At 39.2% G+C, this 22543-nt stretch overlaps 2 protein-coding genes across 11 annotated transcripts in view; one reads left to right on the top strand and one right to left on the bottom strand.

The window, feature by feature from the left end:
* The window catches only part of LOC115234686 (collagen alpha chain CG42342-like), a 46555-nt gene extending 26974 nt beyond the window's left edge, over positions 1-19581 (top strand). For 5 of the 8 annotated variants that reach the window (XM_029805922.1, XM_029805921.1, XM_029805925.1 and 2 more), the window contains 15 exons: positions 1994-2082; positions 2552-2641; positions 2729-2773; positions 3354-3380; positions 3557-3592; positions 4157-4261; positions 4936-4980; positions 5715-5777; positions 12513-12539; positions 12760-12813; positions 13382-13408; positions 15049-15084; positions 16388-16522; positions 16984-17235; positions 18608-19581. In XM_029805922.1, the coding sequence (XP_029661782.1) occupies positions 1994-2082; positions 2552-2641; positions 2729-2773; positions 3354-3380; positions 3557-3592; positions 4157-4261; positions 4936-4980; positions 5715-5777; positions 12513-12539; positions 12760-12813; positions 13382-13408; positions 15049-15084; positions 16388-16522; positions 16984-17109 (905 nt within the window). In that variant the 3' untranslated portion in view covers positions 17110-17235; positions 18608-19581. The remainder of the gene's footprint in view (positions 1-1993; positions 2083-2551; positions 2642-2728; positions 2774-3353; positions 3381-3556; positions 3593-4156; positions 4262-4935; positions 4981-5714; positions 5778-12512; positions 12540-12759; positions 12814-13381; positions 13409-15048; positions 15085-16387; positions 16523-16983; positions 17236-18607) is intronic. The other 3 variants (XM_029805918.1, XM_029805920.1, XM_029805919.1) reach the window with 3 other exon arrangements.
* Positions 19582-20374: 793 nt separating this feature from the next.
* On the bottom strand, positions 20375-22044 carry LOC115234687 (putative peptidyl-tRNA hydrolase PTRHD1). Of its 3 annotated transcripts, XM_029805927.1 has the most exons (4): positions 21922-22044; positions 21746-21823; positions 20832-21018; positions 20375-20585 (listed from the first exon to the last, which is right to left on the bottom strand). In XM_029805927.1, the coding sequence occupies exons 3-4, from the start codon at positions 21015-21017 to the stop codon at positions 20412-20414; spliced, it is 360 nt and encodes a 119-aa protein (XP_029661787.1). In that variant the 5' UTR covers position 21018; positions 21746-21823; positions 21922-22044; the 3' UTR covers positions 20375-20411. The 3 variants fall into 3 exon arrangements, with proteins under 3 accessions (XP_029661787.1, XP_029661786.1, XP_029661788.1); XM_029805926.1 differs by having other exon boundaries at positions 21746-22043; XM_029805928.1 differs by lacking the exons at positions 21746-21823; positions 21922-22044 and having other exon boundaries at positions 20832-21444.
* Between the last annotated feature and the right edge of the window lie 499 nt (positions 22045-22543).

Raw genomic sequence — 22543 nt, forward strand, 5'->3', positions numbered from 1 at the left:
CTTCCCACGAAGATTCGCCGTTCCTCGTCCTTCGTACCTTCGGCCGCGCCTCTCCCTTCCGTGCACTCGTGCATAAAAAAAATTATGACAATTCGTAACTTTCTTCACAACGATGGTTAGCAGCACAATAGCCATCTTTTTAAGCATATTTTTTGCGCTCGATGGTGATTAATGCTGCTAACCAGTTTTCAAATCGCCAAGATGTTCTTTTTTCCTTTTTGTTAAATTATATCTGTTTATGTATGATATGAGGGAAGTTAATATTCATAGTACATCAAAAATTTCTTCTAGGAAGATGAACGCCGCGAATTTTCGTTGTACGATTCGTTTCGCTTTACTTTCATTAATTGCTATTGGACTAATGACATTGCATTTTCATCTACTGATATTTGTATAATTGTATGTAAAAAAAATAGGGTTTTATAATATATATTGAAAGATCCTATTCTTTCACTTGATTATACGAACATATAAGTAATGATGCAAGTGCAATGGACACGCGGGCGTAAGATCAATTCAGAGTTTCCTGTTCAACTTTTAAAGATGTTTAATGGCAAAACGATTCGGAAAGTTCTCTCACGAAACTTGAAAACGACCCAGCGCGTTGGTCCCTGAGAAAAGAATTTGTAGCACTCCTCCCTCCCAATCTCTTTCGAATGTAACACTTCGACTTCGTCTTCCGCGAAAAATTTTAATCAAAAGTTAATAACTTTGATTTATATAATATTAATTCGTTTGTATTGAATGGAATATAATTTAATTAAATGTTCGTTTTCTAAAAAGGTCATCACACATACGATATTTATTTATTCATTGTTATATTAATATTATTGCGCATTTAGTGACAAACATTAAAGGATAATCGGCATGACAGATTTTTGATGAATGCTTTTCATAATGTCAATCAAAGTATCGGCATATAGTATATATAGATATACAAAAGATATTAATTTATATTTCATTGACTGTCACTTTAAAAGCGACATACAAACTAAGCATGAGATTGATTTATCAATACATACAAAGAACATCGCTCAATCACATTTTTATTTCGATAGACAGATGATAAATCCAGTATTGATATATTTAAAATTACCTTCCACATACAAACTAAGCATGAGATTAATTTGTCAATATATACAAAGAACATTGCTCAATCACATTTTTATTTCGATAGACAAATGATAATTCCGATACTGATATATTTAAAATTACTTTGCACATTCACACTGTTAAAAATATTTGAGAAGAGAAAACTTGCGTGTGTATATTTAAAGATCTTCAATACTTGGATCGACAATAAACATCGAGTAGGAAAACTCTCGAGGCACATAATTCTTTCGAGGCGGAATAAACACACCGGCAGTATTCCCGGCACGGAGAATCACTCGGGGCAAAATGAGAAGTCGAGAGGTAAAGATACGACAGAAGAGGAAGGCGAAGTGGCCAGACAAAGAAAGAGAAAAGGGGGAGGGGAGAGGATCCTTTCTTGCCACGCGCACGCGTTTACGGAATTGCGAGAATTACATCGATCGCTCGCGCGCGCAAATTTTATTTCGATAGACAAATGATAATTCCGATACTGATATATTTAAAATTACTTTGCACATTCACTGTTAAAAATATTTAAGAAGAGAAAACTTGCGTGTGTATATTTAAAGATCTTCAATACTTGGATCGACAATAAACATCGAGTAGGAAAACTCTCGAGGAAAATCATTCTTTCGAGGCGGAATAAACACACCGGAAGTATTCCCGGCACGGAGAATCACTCGGGGCAAAATGAGAAGTCGAGAGGTAAAGATACGACAGAAGAGGAAGGCGAAGTGGCCAGACAAAGAAAGAGAAAAGGGGGAGGGGAGAGGATCCTTTCTTGCCACGCGCACGCGTTTACGGAATTGCGAGAATTACATCGATCGCTCGCGCGCGCAAATTAATCTAACTTCGGCGAGTGAACAACCGGCATCTCATGGCCGGTAAATTCGCTTTTCAGGGCCCAAGGGAGAGACGGGAACGCAGGGCTTGCCGGGGCTCAACGGAACCGACGGCGATCCCGGTATTCAAGGACCCCCAGGATTACCGGTAAGTAGGACGCAAATGAGAAATGTTCCCCAAAATATCCTCGTCTCCCACAGTCTTCCCGATGTAATATTCAGTAGACATTACACGCAACGTGTTTCACAAAGGTGGCGAAAATTTAATATCCCTTTCGTTGTCCGAGTGTGGTTAACGCTATTAGCGTTTATTTTATGTTATACATATTATATATATTGAATTAAGGAATGCTGAGGAAGAAATTTGGTATAGGAAATTAAATTCATGTATAGCATATATTACGTACTATTTGCCATACTTTTTGCCGTACAAAGACATTTCTCACGCGTTATATTTTTCGTATAAATTATGTATTATGATAAATTAAATGTAAATACATTGTGTGCGGAATTTATTTAAAATACAAGCGAAATATTACGTTGAAAAGTTTCTCGGAATTAAGGGAGAGTAAATCTGTAATATTTTACGTATGTCGCGCTCGTCTGTCTCTCTTCAGGGAATATCCGGACCCAAAGGTGAAAAGGGTGACTACGGCGACATCGGTCCTCCAGGTCTTATGGGACCTCCGGGTCTACCCGGCCCACCGGTACGTAAATTGCCTGTAACGTCACGCTTCAACACGATTTCTCTTATCGTATATATTCTGTCTTATGCGATTTTTGCCTGTCGACAGGGCTATCCTGGGATGAAAGGCGAAAAGGGAGAGAAAGGCGAATCGGTGAGTACATTTGTCAATGTTGCTTGCGTTTATCAAATCGCATTTCATTACACACTTTGACATTAAAAATATGATCTCTCTCAATTACTTGTATAAAGAATTATATAAAAAAAGAATAATACAAGAGAATATATAAAAAATTATATAAAAATAAATAATAAAAGAGAATATAACAAATTTTATACAATGAATTATAGATGGTTATACAACACTTTGTTATATATAATTTTCAATTACATTTCCGTTTTTTTTTTTTTTTTTTAATACCGTGATATATATCGTATCGAATTGCACATAGAAAATATGATCTCATCGAAGCAATTTTGCAAAAACTAATTTTATTCGATAAATTTTGTAGCAAGATTCTGTTATCAAAGAATAATGTCAGTATATCTTTTACTGTTGATCGTTCGCGATGAACGCAGTTGCTGAAAATGCTGTACCTTTTCGATGTTATCGTATTTTCGTCACAATAACATCCGCGATAAATACGAAACTGTGGTTTCGACATGTGTTAAAAAGAATCTGACGATAGAATAAATTTTCTTTTCATGACGGGACATTGGCCTTTCACCCATAGAAGTACAAAAAGCTCAGGCGAAGACAGGTATGTGACAGTTTATGTCCAAGATATTTTCGTATCCTTTCGTCTTCGATCGTGCGACGAAAGGTGTTGCCCGATTGAGAAAGGATACTCGAAAAAACTAATGTTTAATACATCGAATAGCGTGTAACGTGATATTAATGCACGTGTAAACATGTCAAACGCACGTTTGTTTGCAGGGAGATGGCACGTTCGAGATGAATGCCGGGGAAGTGGTAAGTTATCTTGCGAATAATCTTACAAATTATATTCGCCAGTTAATATTATATGCACGATATGGAAATATGTCCCATCCGTGCAAAGAAATATCGTGAACAATATCGCTTCGCTGCCGTGTTCGAGCGGCTTTTAAATTTTCGGCCGCTATTGCGGCATCGACTTTATACCCCACTATGGCCGCGTTTTATGGAGTTATGTAACCCTTTGCGGCGATTTATGGAGATTATAAAGCAATTTTCCCGAAGCGTTATAAAAATTGTTGAGGAAAATCCATTTGTATTTTCCGCTTTTACGGTATACATTTATCGGGATCGGCATTTTTAAAAAACAATGGAAACATTTGTTTTGTTTATCGGGATCGACATTTTTAAAAAACAATGCAGTTGTTACGATATGATTACATTATATTAATGATAATAATATGATTACAACATATATCATAATAATTGTAATGGATTTAATGTACGAAGATTATAAAATCCAAAGTTAAATAAATATTTTATATTATTAATTATTATTGATTACAAACGTTCTTAATTCGTGGCATTGTCAATATATAGATAATGGGTCCGCCTGGACCTCCAGGACCCGCTGGTACTCCCGGACTGCAGGGTCCACCCGGCATCAAGGGTGACAGAGGACACGACGGCGCCAAGGGCGATTCTGTCAGTAACTATTATCTATTTGTTGATCGCGTATATCACACATAAAACGTTAAAAAAGCACGGTTACGCGTTCGTTTCGGTTACGCCCGTTACGCGATTGAAAATAAACGAGTTCTTTCTCTTTCCGGGGTTGTAAACATCGAATAACAAAATCGACCTGTTGGTGTGTCGCTATTTTGCGTACAAAAACATTGTAAAAACTTTTTAAGTGCATATGTCATATTATTTTATTGAATCTAAAAAAATATACAACGAGCTCAATTATGACCGCAATGATAAATCGTGTTATTTTTATCATTAGTTTATCCCGTGTACTGCGGTAAACAGTAAAAAAGTTAAATAATGCATTCTTTCTGAAATTTTAATTTTTTAATATTCTTTTTATCATTCATATGAGATTAAAAGATGTAACTAATTAAATTAAATGACATATATATATATATTTTATATAATCGCGATATAAGTCAAGGAAAGAACCAGCGAAGGGCGCTAGTAGACGCGCCGTAATTATTCGAGCGCCCTTCGCGAGAAAGATCGCGTTTTGCGATGTGACTCTCGAGGCGTGAAGCTATTCGCGTCGGTGATCTTTGTGAGATGACCTTTTTGCGTGCGCGACACTATCGCGATGCGGGTAAACCCGTTCTCACGCGTCGCTCTTTTTTTTTACGTTGCAGGGAGAGAAGGGTACCAAAGGAGATCCTGGTCCGATGGGACTGCCCGTACGTATTTTCTTTCCAGATTACACACGCACGCATACACGCACACACGCGTAGCTTTAAGCACGCTCTAAACGCGGATACAGGAAGACGCACAAAGACGGACGGGACGCGAATATCCGCCGGATATTCTCCGAAAGAGGGTCCTGTATCCTACAATCCTGTCTTCGCTTTTTCCGTAAAAATCACGATCCGAAAAATTCAAACGTATAACGTTCTCATCCCTTTCAGTCCGTTTTAAGTAAACTTTACCGCGATTTATGATATATTTCGAAAATAGAAACAACAAATCCTATAATGTACTCCATAAAATGGATATTATTTTTTGTATTACGAAAATCACGTCATATACAAACATAATTAACTAACGTATATCTTAAATGTGCATATAGCATTTAAAATTTCTTTTATATCACATATATTTTTGCAAGAAAAATTGGGGACTGAAAGGGGGACTATATAGAGTATTGTGGCACGTGATATAATTAACTTGAATAGGACTTTATTGCCAGAACAAAGTAGGTACACACACGAGAAAGAAAGACGAGAAGAGGTGCGTGCGCAAATGTACGAAGGTATACACAATCTCTCTGCATGATAAAACGATACAATACAAATACAAGCATAGAGGTGCTCCGAGCGGTAGCTCCAAGTTGCGACCGCCAACCTGCGTGCGGTATCGCCAAACCGTGCCAAATCGAGATATGCTGATAGGCGTTCTGTCTATCTATTTTCAGGGCCCCATGGGACTGAGGGGAGAGTCCGGAAAGCCCGGAGATTCCGGGAAACCTGGCGCCATGGTAAGAACGCGGACCTCCCGCTCCTAACGCCATCGTTACCTGGCGTTGCCGCCGCGGAATTCGCTGATAATAAGCCGATAAGTGCGTTTATATTATCGCGCGCGACAGTCACAACGTAGCCTGGCCGGCCGCCTCTCGATCGCCTCTCGAGAGAGCACCTGCTTGCGTGCGTCTTGCGTGTACATACATATATACAACAAGGACTAAGGAAGAGGGAGCGGTGTGACGGTCATCATCACGTCGAGAGTGGCGATTCGAGAGGAGGCGTAAACATCGCGCGCGACTATCATCGACATGTTTAGATCGTTAAGAATCCGATGTCCCGGAGTCAGCTGCTGGACCCCGCGGATCGGATTCTGCCATCTCTTCCCCCACGAGACGAATTTCGAATACCGTCGATCGATCTCCTCTGCCAGGCCACTGATCACTGCTGTTAAATTCAATGTTAAGGTGTTTCTTAACGTAAAACTCAACATTCTCTAGGGATTGAGACTCGAGATCCGTTACGGCCTCGGTACGTCGAGGTCGCGCGTTTTCTTCTTCGGTATCGGAAAGCGATATATATATATATATCGTTATACTTCAAACGGAAGCGTACATATTCTCTGCCCGTTCCGAAAGAATATCCGCTGATATTTATCCACGCGCGACTTCGTCGTCGCTTCGCTCGAGAACGAAGCGCAGAAGCCGAATATAAATCTCCTCTAGCTTGCGATCGTAAATTTCCGCAGCGTTTACAGACGCGGAGTGTAAATTCATCGCGATTTAAATCGCGCCGATGTCTAACGATGATGAAGACTACAGGAATGCGGAAGAAACGTCTTCCAGTGTGTTAAAATTTCGTCGAGATTGATCGTAAGTGAGAATCGCGCCAATTGGATCGATGAGCTATACAGGATGTTCGATGATTTCTCAAAAATATTTTAGGAGAGGCGTATCCCTCCCCCCCCCCTCTCTGTGATGAATTTGCGGGATTTTTAATATACATAATCAATATTTCTCTCCGTAATTTTAAATTGCACATCTTGAAATTATTGGTTACAAATTCTCGATTCCAATTCTTTCCTAAAATATCATTCTGTAAATCTGACACATCCTGTATATCTGATGCCGCGTATAGCAGAGCCGCTTATTTTGCAAAAGGCTCCTAATAAACCAGATTTGATAAAATAATGTGGGAATTTGACGATTAATTCTTAAGGGCAAAAAAAGATCGTAATGCCGCGTGTATCTATTTTAATGACATATATTCGAAATACTTTCAAAATAAATTGCTCGCTCTCGGTCTGCGCGTCACTTGCGCACGATCGCATATTACGCGTATCACACACCACCATCCGTCCTCTTAATTTACTCTACGTAACGGCTAATAGTCAGAGCCGATTGCGCCGATCGAGAACAGATTCTCGATCACAAGCGCAAATGTACTCAGAGAGTTTGGTAGACCTAAGAAAGATAAACCTTCGCCATCCCACTAAATTTTGTATCATCGGCGTGTATTGAAAAGACATACGGATTCTATTCTCCCCTGAATGAGTCATTAGCGTAAGAAGGACTCCTTTATCTTATCGAATAAAATGTAAAGCCAACGCTTTAATTATCGCACTATTTATAGTAATAAAGTAGGGTATATGATGTCATTTCACATTACGAATCATGCGTACATCATATGAAATATTCGTGAACATTCTTCGGTAATTATGCGATATTTTATTTTTGAATCGTATTCTAGAAATTTGCATAGATTTACATAAAACTTCAAGAATGTCCTTTTTTCGATCCGATTGGAGTTTGTTTAGAATAAAATACGTTTTTTTAATAAAAAAAAAAAAAAAAAAAAAAAAAAAAATAAAAAGTAATGCACTTTGAGAAGAATATCGCTCTCTTTTTTACAAAAATCAAAACCACCCGTGTCATACCCATTTTTATCCTCTGTCATAGGGATCTGGATATACATCATTCTCTTTTTACAAAAGCCGAATTTATGCAGTAACGAATAAGTGAAGCTATAGATTGATGTATAGCGCGGGACGCAGTTTTTCACCGTATAGTTTTTCCTTATTACATAATCCCAATCTCGATTCTCCGCATTGCGATTCTGTAAAAAGCCGCGGTTAGCTCCTTGGATTTCCACAAATCCAATGAATTTCAAATAAACCCGCTTCTCATGGCCACTTAAGATTATTGACATTTGCCGTGGCGACGTTTGAAATGCCCGACGCGTTTCCATAATCCGATTCAATTAAAAAGAGGACGCTCAAGAGGGATGGGAAGGGAGGGAGAGAAAGAGAAAAAAAAAAAAAAATTAAATTAAAAGTTAAATGTGTGAAGGCGTAATTATACTGATCAAGAAACATTTATCGAAAGTTAAAAGTTTAATTTTCGTCTAAATTAACATGGCAAGCCTTGAGAAACAATTTTCAGCCTGTCCCTTTGTCTGGCAAAATCCACTTCTCCGTTGTGCCCCTCTCCTGAGAATAATTCAGTCGGCTTGTACTTAACGAAAGCTCGCTCTCGCAGCATCGCCGGCGCCTAATAATAACCCGGCCATTTATCATGATTCCTCTTCGTTCTACATTTCTTCGTAGTATTCCAGTCGCATTTCACGAACCATCAAGTATTCCGTTACGTCGGGAGAATTCCGTAAGACATATTAATAGGAAAAAAAAAATAGAAAAAGACTCCTGATCGAAAACGAAAAAAAAATATAACGCACTGCTATCGTATTAAATTATGACGTCGAAGGCGAGAAATCAGGCGTAATATTTTCTCGCGATATAAATCACGGTAAATAAAAATGAAATTACATCAACATACATATATCGCAATGAAAACTTTCGTGGTTACTCGCTAACATCAGCGTGGTTTTATCAAGAGAAATCTCGGTAACGTTTCCAATTCTTTGCTGCTCGATCCAGACGCGTGTCTCAATAAAAAAAAAAAAATAAATAAATAAACTATTTTGATAATTAAATTCGCTAACAGCGGCTTTTCTCTTGCGCAGAACAGCTGGATGTGTTTTAAATCATTGCTCAGCGCTTGCATAAAGCTTGCATAAAGAAGCAGCAGCAGCGGCCAAAAAGAGAAAGAGAAAACGGGAAGAAAGGTTAGTGTATTCGCCCACTTATATTCGGCAAGACCTTTTATGAGAGTCGTGGGAAACGTTGGTGATATTGCTCACGAACATCGGTCGCGAGGAAATTTCGCGTTCGACGAACAGTAGTAGAACCGTTTCCGTGGCTAGCCGCCGCGAATAACAAGTAGGAGGAAATACCTCTCTCTCTTTCTCTCTTTCTCTTTCTCACGCCGTCTGCTCTTTCGGCTTTTCTGCCACTATCCCGTCGGGTGCGCTAAAATGCAGTATCGATAGTTTGTGATATTCTCCCGTGGAACTTTGATAAAGCCATGAGAAACACGGATATGACGTTTCTAATCAATAGAAAAGTCGGCGCGACATTCTTGTCGGTGATAAATTAGTTGTCAACTAAATGTTCATACGATGCGTCTACGATAGTCGATAATTTTGGCGAGCGTTCCTCGACGATAAAGTTAAACAAATCTCAAGCTAACAAGCTTTTCAAGAGTATTTTGCACATGCTGGAAAATCCGGAAGAATCTCGATATCGTGAAATATATGTAAGATGTAATTACTGGTAGAGATAATTACTTGGCCTATATAAGAAGGATTTTATCCGAAGTACAACGAGATGCCGATAGCGAAGCATCTTGAAAGATGATCTCAATATCTAGAAAAGGTACTATTCATTATGGAGGATAGGCGAATCGTATTATGTATGTGTTCGTACAGAAATTGATTCGAATAGCGCAAAAAAAAAAAAAATATTTCTTCCGGTTTTAAAATTCTAGTATAAAAAAGATTTTCCAATAAATCGAAAATTATTTAAGTAAAATTTTCAGGAATTGTTAATAACGAATTTTTTTGGAAAAAATTCATCTAAAAAAATACTATTGTATTTGCGTCAAATTTAACTTCGCGCGTCTATCCTCGACATCTGAAAAAATACAGAACAGAAAGAATCACGAGAATGTACAGTGTAGAATATAACGATGTGTAACGGTATTTTTTCGGTGCGCCGTCACAATCGATGTATCGTCTATTACGGATTACGAGCGACGCTAACACACTTCTAACTCTTGTGTGTGTGTATACTTCAAAACAATAAATTAAATATAGTCTAAGAGGATAATTGGACGGGAGAGCGCGAACGAAGCTCCGTCGACGACAACTCTATTTGATGACAATGACTCTCCAATGCGTGTAAAGTGTATGACGGTTCCACACATACACATATGCATACAAACGCACATCGTATATGTATACAAACGCTCAAACATGTATACTCTCGGAAACATACATACATAAACACGAAGGAACGTATGCGTGGCAAGAAATGCAGTCGCGTTTTAATGCGTAAATAAATCGACGATATGTATATAAATATACGAGGTGCTTGTCTCGAGCCTGTCGACAAAAAAGTTTCTTCACGACGCTAGAGCAAACTGAATTTTATTTTTATTAAATATCTTTGCTGATGAATATTTCTCTCTTTCTCGATATTGATGAGATAATCGAATGCGAATCGATACGGAAATGTCTGTAGTAATTATCGATCTTACGAAACATGGAGATCTACAGTTTTCTTAATGCCCCGATTCGATATAATCCCGTCTTCGACAAAATTTCGGTGAAACGAGGTATTTACGGGCAAAAATATCCATTCAGCGCGTTCGGGTAGATTTCGAAAGTTTTGTCGACAAAACTCGGGAACTCGCCTTGTATACCCATTTGTAAGTGTATGTCTGTAAATGTTAAATACAAGTAAGAAGTCCATATGTACACGTAACTGCGTGTCGTATGCAGGTATATATACACAGACAGTCATCCATTGTATATCGAAAGCCCTCTTTGTTGCAAATTCATTGATGAATTTAAAATGGATTCTTTTTTCCTGGCAAAGATTTGACGAAAAGCTAATTACGAGAAGAGTTTCTTGATATCAACGATTAAAGAGTTTTCTCCGATTGATTAAAAGTATATAAATAGCAACAGCTAATTTTTCCGATAATTTCGAATGAGTTTTGTTTAAATGAAAATGTAATTTAAACTTTATTTGTCAAATATTTGATCAAATTTTCGCCGAGCAAAGGTTGAAAGTTCGCGGAAGAATCTATAACGAGGGAGATGTTCGATAATCATAAGACGACATTCTGTGTATATATATTATATATGTAGTATATATACACATACAACACACACACACACACACACACACACACACACACACACACAATAAATCCAGACACGTTTGTCTGCGTGCGTTAATTGTTAAGGCGGCGCTCTCCTCTCTTAAGCCGATCAACCTAAGGCGATCTAATTGAATGCGTATGTGAATACTGACTCTAACATCAGTTTTGTTTTACATTGTCCCGATTAATAAACAGAATGTGCATGTGCCTGTGTCCTTTGCTTCTAAAACTGCCTACCGGAGATTAATGCTTTCTCACTTTTTCTCTCTTTTACACACACACATATATATATATAATAATCCAGTAACATAATTATCTCGCTTCTTTGCATTGTGCTACGACTGTTTGCGATCCATTGGATAAATCAATTCTCTCATCTTCTTCTATCTCTTTGTATTTGCATCTGTCGCAAGTTGCAAGTTGAAAATAGGAAAAGATTTAAAGATAAAGAAAACTGAAATTAACACGTGTTAATTTGCTGCGACCACGATGGTGGCTTTATAATCGGCGGATCGTTCAGGCCGACGATTAATCTTGCTACCTTAGAGTTAAGATTCTATGAAGGAAAAAGGATGAAAACACAAAGGCGCCAAAAGCGTCGACGCTTCGTTACGAAGTACGCTAGTTTTTTTTTTTTTTTTTTTTTTTTTTTTAATTTTTTAAGCTCCTGCTCTATACCTTCCACGAAGCCGTCCGCCCTCGATTGTCAGTATGCCTCGGTCTCGGGGATTAATTTTGATAATACGAAAAGGGAAGGGTTAAGATAATCTTGTGATGACGGGTTGAAAATGAGTTTCGAAGTTGAAACGACCAACGAGTAAAACGCGAAGCTAAACGAATCTAATTCATTACGCGCCGGCTAAGTTTCATTCGCGAAAGAAGAAGAATGTTTGCACATCGTTTTTTAAGCAGCATCAAACGTTCTCTCTATTTAGAAATGATATAGAAATTTACTCAAATTACGCCTCAAATATTTACAGAGGATCGGATATTCGTCGTAACAGGAGGAGAGCATAGAATCCAATAGAGGGCAATTTCATTACAATGAAAATCGATCGAATATCCCCCGGCCAATATCTCTGTATCGACACATCAAGCGCGACTATAACTTAATTTGGAAAATCCGAGAGTTCTCGAAACTTCACCGCGCACAGGCAAGAGTTGCGAGGTATAACCCCGGTCGACAGAGCTGCGGCTGTATTTATATAGCGAAACAGCGTGGCGTTGTGCAAATATTCTTCCACGTCCAGCTGGCATTTTTACGCGTCCCGATCGATCGACGCGACGAAGGATTAACGAGGATCCTGAAACACTCGAGGGCGGTGTTTAAAAAGAGCGTCTCTAATAATAAAGATGCCCTCCTTTTCCCTACGAGATATAGTTTTAAATCGCTGTCGACAATATTACACGCTCGATATTATCGATGGACTTTGCCGTGTATCTGACGAGGTTTCCTCTACCTTTCAGGGACCACCAGGATTAGACGGCATGAAGGTGAGCGACCCACGGGGATGACCCCGTTTTCATTATAAATTACTCCTCTTTTTATTCAGACGCGCTCTATTTCCGCATCTCGCTATCTCATTTGTCGTTACGCGATACGATCGGACCGAAATTAGATCGAGTAAAAAATCGCGAGCGTGTTCTTCCTCTACGTTGGCATACGAGAGCAAATCGAGTGTCAAGCGCACGTCAAATTTCTTCGTACTTTCAGGGTGCGCAGGGCGAGCCAGGAACGAAGGGCGAAAGAGGAGATCCGGGATTGCCTGTAAGTCCTACGCTTCATCAAGTATTTATCCGCCGTCGAATCCGATCCGTCTAACGCGCGATATCGTCCGTGTCGCTCATGTTTATCGAGCACGGTCGAAGTTTACCCAAGTATTATTCCGAGGCAATCTTGCCCTTCATCAAAAAGTAGTTTTCTGGCTTAATGATTGAATCGTACATACTTTTCTTTTTTTTATATAAGGACAATTTTTTTGTTTTATATCTAAAATCGATGTCTTTTTTAGTGACGAATTCCTCGATAAATGAGAATCAAATAAAAATTTCGATTGACGTTTTAATTTAAAATCTCACTTGCGTTGCGCGACACGTGTAACGCAAATTTGCGGATCGTTTTCCCTCTTTCCGCGATTCAATTGAATTTCAATACCGCAATCCGTCCATCGTGATCTTTCAATCTGTATTTTCCATCGCTCGAGATTCCCGAGATCGCCCGCCGAACCCGGAATCGAGTCATGTCTGAGGAGCGCGTCAAGTCAACCCGCTGACTCGATTACATCTCGAGAGAGAGAGAAAGACACGCTAACGAGTCGATCTGTGTTTGTCCCCAGGGTACCGACGGGATTCCCGGCGCGGAGGTACAGTTGGCTTTCGATTATCGCTCGTCCTTCGGCGCGACTGCGACACAATCTGACACGGTCTGACCAGCCCGGGGTAACGACGACACATTCCGCCTGATCTACCCCGGGGACTGTCTCGGAAAAAGAGAAAATAATCGAAAAGAGAATCCTCCCTTTCACTCCCTCCGTCCGATTTCAAAAAGAGAACGGAGCCAGCGTCTTGCGCCTTTCTCCCTCTTTCGTTCGAAATCCATTGTCTCGCAAACTCTTTTTTTGCTTTCTTTTTCTTGCTCGTATTGCGCTCAATCAATTGCACTCGCGTAAGAAGACTTCGTAATATCTGGAGATGCACGCATTTTCTTCGAATGAATTTTTAATACTCGACTTTGACAGTTTCTTATGAGACTTATGTGCTCCATCTAATGTTTCGATCAGATTTTTACGCGATTAATTATATATCTTTCTGTATCATTGAATATTTTCAGTAATAGTATTATTTGACATTTTGCAAAGAGCACTATCAATCAGTTTTTACGACACCGCGCGCGAAAATAATATCAGATGCGCAAATAGCTGCTGACCGATTTAAGACCGACGTAAAAGATTCCCGCGCGCAATTCCTTCGATATATATAATCGAGCTAGAGAGGGTTTGATCGAGCGATCAAAATTTACGACCGAATTATAACGGAGGGGGAAACGCGCAACTCCCTCGTGCTTCTCTCTGGAGTGTCCGGAAGGATGCTCGAGCAGTGCTCGTGTGACCGCTCGATGCGAATCAATGTGAGAGAGCATATAAACGAAAACGAGCCTCTCTCTCTCTTTTTCTCTCATTCGTATATACTCTTGAATGCATGGGAAAGTATTTGAAGGAGGATAATCCCTTTCACATGTCTGAACATACAACTATATTCGCGGGCCGCTGAGCGATATTTTTTATTTAATACCTTGCAACACTCGTTCTTTTTCCCTCTGCCTTTAGAAGCAGAAAGGTTTAAAATAACTAAATCAAAAGCACGTATACCTATTCCCTTGAATGATATTAATATCACATTTTCCACGTGAATTTTAATATGAACGGCAGACAGAAGGCATTGATGTACTTGAAAAACTAGAGAAAGCTATTAATATTTTATTAACATCCTCTTTTTAGGTCATGCTTTCAAAGATTTGAACGTAACGTTTTATCAAATAATTAAACCTAATTTTGCAACTAATAATATCTCCTCTAATTGCTCAGAAGAGATTGCTATTATAATTAAAAATGGAGAGAACTATACATTTCTCTCTCGTATCGCTGCTATTTATTGACATCGAATATTCTCGTTTATTGACGTCTCTCATATCTCTCATCGGACGCAAGAGCAATAACCAAGTGATCCACTCGAAATGCCATGCCCGTGGTTTCGGCCCGTGAATCGATAGCCATCTCCTTTCCCTCACAACTCGATAGTCGACGGTAACGGGAAAGCCGTCACTGAGATGATATACACCCGACATCGTGGTCACACGCGGCACTCGTTCTCGAGCCTCTTTTCATTGGAAAGATTTTCTGGAACGACCGTCTCGCGCGCGCGTAAAGAAAAAAAAAACGAAAAGAAAATTAACGCGGCCGAAACGACTTAAAATTCCTTTTGTGACCGTGTTCACCAATTCCAGGGACCGAAGGGAGAGAAAGGTGCCAAAGGCGAATCTGTGAGTATTGACTTAATTCGATGTATTCACGTTTCTCCAACGCCGTCAGTATCAGAGAGCCGATCCACGTTATATACATATACTGCCGCTATTCCCGCGAGGATGCGAAAGCGATCGGGCGTGATTAGATCGTCCCGTATGCTTTACGGGGGATTGTTTGCCTAACGATAACCGACAGACCGTAAGAGAGAGAGAGAGAGGGAGAGAGAGAGAGAGAGAGAGTAAGCGCGTAGTCGGATATATATGGTTCGCTTCCTAACGGATATATAATCACACGCACGTCCAGGCGAGTTAGCGGAGAAAGCTCTCTCTCGTTTATGCCGGGTTCTCGCGAGGCATTAGTCGATTGGTTTACCTTTACTACGGTAAAATCACCAAGAAATCGGACCATCAATCTAGAAACGAAATTAATTACCATCGTTAGTTTCGTAAGAGTCGAGAGATTTCTATTCCATCCATTCGATTCAGATGATATATTTTTATTATTCCGATGCTGTTAGACTGAAACGCGAGGAATTGATATAAGAACATATTTTACGCGCATAAATTTTCGGAGCGATCAAATCAAAGCAGCCCTTTCGCATCCTCGTGCATATCTTTTATTCACGACTATTGCTGCAAGCACGTCGGGGACACCTCCGTACCGCCGACACCGTCGTCGTCGTTTACGACGAGGAGACTGCGAGATCACGCAGTGTTACAAGGTTACGGAGATGTGGCGAAGGAAGCTCTCTCGTTGTAGGAAACACGGGGAGAATATCCTCACACACGTATACACACGCCTACTCCTACCAAGTTCCACGCGGTCCCTCGCGAGTCTAACACACTTTGCGCGTACATACGAATTTGTATATGCTGCCACCACCGTTTCGTGAAAGCGCTTAATGACGAGAGGCGCGAATAATGTTAAAGGAGACGTTAGACGCTCGAGAAACGAAATGTCAACGAGAGCGCTGTCGCGTCGCTTTCTCCTTTCTTGGAAATCGTCGCGATGTCCGTCAATTAAAAATGTGATCCGGTCTATCCCGGGCGAGCGATCCGCAATCAAGGTACCGAGGTGGATGGAAAAAGCCTCTTGTCTTATCAAATTATCAATCTAAAGTTTAATTAATTTAAACGACGACCCGCGACACGCTCTCCTCCGCATTTCGTACTCGTCGAGGTATTGTGCACCGATCTCACCAGTACTAGTATAATTGCATAATCCAACAATATTATGTGCCTGGCCTTATTTGCACGTCGCGAATTTGCATCGGGCGTTTCGCGCTGTCAGAGAGATGATGCATTTCGCGTGTGCGCGCAGGGGCCGCCGGGTAAACGCGGCAGGAAGGGCGACAAAGGCAACAAGGGGGACCAGGGTGTTCCAGGATTGGACGCGCCGTGTCCGCTGGGACCGGACGGGCTTCCCTTACCGGGCTGCGGCTGGAGACCACCGCAGGTAACCGTTAGCTTTATTTTTCGCTTCGAATTTTGCGGACAAAACAGATTTGAGGGAATCAAAAATTTTACACATCTCCCGAATTACCCTGAAATAGAAACTAACAAAAGATTTTTGAAAAAGCTTTTCTGCTAGATTGTAGTTGTAGCTTGTTTCTCTCTCGATAATACATAGTTATAAGAATATAATTTGATCAGATTAACCATTGTTTTTACATAAAAGATAAGAATTTCATAGGATAATTGCCAATTATGTTTTAATAATTAATAACCAATAGTAGACTTTTTATGTGAATTTTGTGAAATTGCTGACACATTCTTTGCTAGTTGTTATTGCGGGGTACTAACAACACACACAATCGTATACGGAAACTAATAATTTAATAACTTAACTCGCAATATCGAGAGAGATAAAAGGGGTAATGCTGGGGTACGCTTGGATTCTCTCCTGTATGTGCTTAGCAGGATATTACGAGCACATCGACGCCGGCGATCGACGGTCCTGAACCCGCGGAGACGGATTATGAGGAGCCGGAGGACGACTACGAGGACTATACGGATCCGAACGGGAATCTAGCCGAGCAATAATGCTCGTTTTTGTGCGCTGCCCTAATCACACTACCGACAACCAACACCAATACCATCACCACCACCACCACCACCGCCACTCTCATCACTCGTCTCATTCCGTTCTCCCAAACTAACGTGGTTCCGGTAATTGCGAATCCCGTAGTAATACTAACGCACGATATGTGTCATCGCGACAGCTCGATCTCACGTAGAGTCTTGCTTGCATTCGCCGCACGTTTCTGATACGCATCTACCTATCTATTGGCTGCAATCTCCGAGACAAAATATTGCCTTATACATATTTAATGCCTAGCGGAATTCATCAAATAGAGTTGCCTGAACTTCTTATACAGATCTATCCCTTTACGTATATACACTCAAAAAAATGTCTTGCTGATATAGGTAGATTTCTAGGTGTCACAACAAAAATTTATCGCTATTTTTTGTATCTGTTAGAATATTGTCTGTTACATATAGAATTTATAGCAGCAATATTCTAATAATATCTTCTAGAAAATTTAGGTTCCATTGCCAAATGTTAATCACTGCATTGGATAAATATGAGTTTCGATACTACAGCTAGAACGATCTTTGTGAGAAATATAACTGCCAATTATAACTGCAGCATCGAAAAATTGAGAGAAATTGTTTAAAAGAGCTAGATAGATTGGGCGCATTATACAAATATGTTATATGTGAGGATTATATATTCATTTGTTTCTTGTCGCTAATTTTTTCTGTGTACCACAGTCAAACTTTATAACAAGTATGATTGGCCTTACATGGATAGGCGCCACAGAAAAACATTCTTTCTAAATTTCACAAACAGTTCAGATATAAATTCTGTCTCTGTCACTTAGATTGATTAAATGCGAAACATATGCGATATCACAGTATTTGCTAATCATTTATGTACCTCAGTTAATTTTGCGCACCCAGAAAATTTTTGCTGTGGTTGCAATACCACTTTTTTGAGTGTATATAAAATACAAATAGCTTGCACATTTTCTATTTGCTATATTAGCACACATATGAAATCCTGCACTCATTTTTAGAATGAATGACATTTCACATTTCTAACTTTACGATATACAAATTCTAATGTACAATTATTCGCACAGAATGCAAATATTTTTAATTTCTATAAATATATTTTATTAATATGTTGATACGCGAAATTATAATAGAAGAAATTTAAAAACTCGATTTTTCTATGAAAAAGAGATAAGACGAAAACATCACGCATGCACAAGCAAGAAAATATATTTTTTTCAAGTTTATCGCTTATCTATCCGCACTCATCACCCGCTCGCTCGTTTCTCCCTTTTGCGATTTTTCTCTAAACTAGCTATTAACTAGAACTCTCGAAAAGAGATTTCATGAAATATCTAATCTAATGCAGCTTCTGCGTCTTGTATCAATTGGACGCAACGAGATGATTCCAGCAGATTTGCTTGCGAATACGATCTCATTCATAAAACAATCAATAATCGATCCTTTACGTTTTGCTTTGCAGCCAAGTGATGACGTCCTGCAGCGATGGCTGGAACAGCAGGAGGAAGAGGAAGAGGAGGAGATGAACGAGCGGCAGTGATGTTGCAAGGACAATAGCGCATTTTTTCATAAGGACTTCTGTATATCCTCCTGTTCCCGCCTCCGTCTCGTTACGACGACCGCATTACGCGAAAAAAAAAGATATATATATATATATATTATATATATATACCAAAATAATCATCTTGCCATCGAGTGTTGTAAATATGTGTACTTACAGTGTCTAGCATCCGCAGTGCGTGTACATAATTAGAGCTTGCTGCGAATCTACGTATCCCGACAAGACCGTTCGTACCGTCATCGTCGGTTCATACGGTTTATCTAGAAATGTCGCACACAAGTATACGGCGATCGATCTCCGCGATCGATACTTCCGGTTTCGAGTGCACAGCTCGCTCTCCTCGCGTGAGAAGACCGGAAAAATTCGATCCCGGTACCGAGAGATATTGGAAAGTAAGCGGACAAAGTAATCCCGGAAAATTAAAGTGAAGTGCGCGAAGGTCGTTTCGTGGTCGAGCGTGATAGTGCGATGGTACGGGAGGAAACGCATTCGCTTATCGAGTATTCGAAGTCTCCATGCGAACGAAATGAATTCTGCGGCAGCAGGCCGAAGGACATTCACCGCGGATTTAAACGAGCGATTTGATGAGATACAGACGAGGAAGGGGGAAAAAAAATTGCAACGCGCCGAGGAATTAGCTCCTAGTCGAGGCCTGAAGTGCGTTTCAAAATTTTCTTTTTCGCCACTTTTTTCTACGGGAATTTTCCTTGTACGCTATCGGCTTATTTGAAACGTGAGACGTATATGTACAGATATCTTTGAAATTTTCTTAAAATATTTATGCATCTTCAACATTCTCGCGCTTGTGATCAGATCGCCTCTTAGCTAATCTTTAGCAGAAAGACGTACGCTAATCCGTACCTGTGAAAAAAAAACGATCTTCGCCGTAAAAGAACCGTAGACTCGCGAAAAAAGAGACACTTTTTGATACAACTAGTTGATTAGCGGCGCGCCATCCCGCGTTACTCCAGTCTAGATTATATAGATTCGTACTACGCTAGAAAGTTGTGTAACGCAAGGAAAGAAAAGTACGACTGTATACACTTTTTTTTCGGCGATACTTGCGAGGTATCGTGAAATAAATCGGTAAATGTAGGTATATCTTTCTCGATGTCAGAAATGTCAGATCGCCGTGTCGAGTTCTGTTCTTTCCTTTTGTCGGGCATTTGTAGTCCCGACACGCAAATATTTTCCGTACGTCAAAACGATGTAAAAAAGATAAAAAAAGAAAAAGACGAAAAAGATAAAAGAGGTAGGGCCGAGGTGTAGCCTGTTGCAATATCGACGGTCAGATGCTACATTCGACAGACGTGTGCAGAGTGCCGACTTATCTCCGGCACATTGATCTTCCGTTCAAACAGCGTGAAATACAAACGTTATTCGCGTTTCCTTTTGAAGAAATGTATATTTAGTTAATATATATATATATATATATATATATACGAGCGCTGGAGCGCTGATTGTTAACGTTCTTAGAATTGGTAGATTTTTCCGTTAATAGTATCTTCCTTAATTATAGTTAATCTAATAATCTTGCACTTTTTATCAAAATTCAAAGTTTTTCAGAATCTTTTCTTTAGATACAAATGACATAGTTTTCCCAGAAATGGTTCTGAGAGGATTTAACTTTGATTAGATGTAACGTGAGAAGTAACCTGAGACATTCTTATCGTAGCGATATTTATTATCATTTACCATTTTGCTGTCACAATTTAAGCAGTTTGTATTTCTTGAAATACGATTGCACCTTGTCCTTCGGATAGGGTTTCGTTACCAAACACGTCGCGACGTTCTCGGGCTGTTCTATCCACAGCTTGTGCTGAATGTCGTCCTCCTTCAATTTCGAACACAGCGTCTGCAGATCGGCTTCATCGGCGGCCTATTTATATTCATATTCGTGATTCACGCTGTCGTGCTCTTTTATCGTAATTTTCTTAAGAGCGATTTATTTCGACACATTTAAACACGCGAATTCGCATCTTATAGCGATTGAGATACTTTAAACGAACGACTAGATGATGATGGTTTAGAATAATTTTCTTTGCATGCATTATATGACGCGTCGCGTTGAACGGATCTCGATTAACGGCCGGAGCTCGCGATGTTCCCGAATCATCATACTTACTTCGAGGACGACCTTGTGCATATTGTCTAAATCAGCGAGATAGGCCTGCGTGTGGGCGTCATTATAAAAGAGATGTGTAACGGCGGTGCACGCGTGACACGCCTGGGCAATCACGGCGCCCAATGGCCACTTCATCGTCTTTGAAAGATCTCCCCGCACCACCACGTATTGAACTATCCCGGACATTCTGAGAAAGATCGTTTACCTAGAGTCATTTCGGATAAAGCCGAATTCATGAAAAACAGATGGAAATGAAGGAGGAGAAAGGGGGGATTCTGGGATCTCCCGTCCCGTTTCGACGAGATCGTCTCATTCGTCTAATGCTTAAGATGGCCCATACAGGTTTCGATTAATTAGTAAGTGCCAAAAAGTATAATATTCGTACAGATAAGGATATACCGCACACACAGACGGATACTTCCGCGTATTATTTATGTATATCAAAATTGTATTATCGCCCGCAGATCGCGCATAGAAACGCGTTCGCTATAAGCGTTCCTTCGATGTTGCGGCATACGCAAGATGTATTATTTATACAAATTGTTGTTATTAAAGATAAATAACGCAGAAATAATTAGCACGTACGATACATTATGGTTTATGAGAAACGACGTCTTTATTCATTCCTAATCCCCAAGAATCGCATTTATTCATTCGCGCCAATTTATCTTTTTTATTATTTTTTTATGCAAAGTAATATAATTATGATGTGCGTTATTGAAACATATTAATAAAAACGCAAAAAAAAAGACAGAATGTTTTGACATTTTAACACCTGACAAGTGTTATATTGTTTATTATACTATATATATATATATATATATATATATATATATTTGAAAAGTATAACAATTTAAAAAAATACGTTTTATCTAAAATAAATATAAAATAAATTCTCAGTGACAAAAGCTTACCTTTTTTCGTTTAGTAATAACTTTTCGATTAATGATGACTTCAAATAATCACAATCGCCGAGAGGTTAACTTTCGTTTCTAGATAATTGTACAGTATTATACAGATAAATATAATATTCAATTTTACAATTATGAAATTTCTGATGGATGACAGAATAAATAAACTGTAATATAACCTGATATGTATATATAATCTTAGTGTATTTGATTAAATGCAAAGCAAAAGTTTATTCGCACAGATCTGTTACAATACTTTCGTCTGCCGGTAGGTAAACATCAGAGTGGCCGCCCTTTAGAAAATTTATTCCCCTAGATTCTCGGAAACTAGGATATTCATCGTTCTTATGAGAGAGAAGCCTGAGAGAGGCCACGCCGCCGTTTTTCGTGAGACCATTTTCTTAGCTAGTACAGTGGCGCTAACTAGATCCATTTTAAAGCCGGCGGAACTATATGGCCAGATTCATTTTTTGATGCCACGGTAAAATGACCGCTTTGGTGCATGTTCGTGCTAAACACATTGTGAATTAAAAATGCGGAGAAATATTATGGATTTATTAATGTTTTATTATATATAGCTGCACGTGATGTTTTGTCATTCTAGTATATATTACAACGATAATAAATTATAATTGAATTGCTTTTAATTATTTTTTTCCTAATTTTTAAATATAACGTCTAGAAGATACTTACAATAAATTGCTTTCACTTTTCTTTTATTTTTGAAAAGTATTAAGCATTTTAAACATTATCAAATCATACTTTTAATTTATATAACTTATTATTATTTTTTTTTATAAT

This window comes from Formica exsecta, unplaced genomic scaffold, assembly GCF_003651465.1.
Source record: "Formica exsecta isolate Colony F162 unplaced genomic scaffold, ASM365146v1 scaffold201, whole genome shotgun sequence".
In the NCBI taxonomy this organism is placed as follows: Eukaryota; Metazoa; Arthropoda; class Insecta; order Hymenoptera; family Formicidae; genus Formica; species Formica exsecta.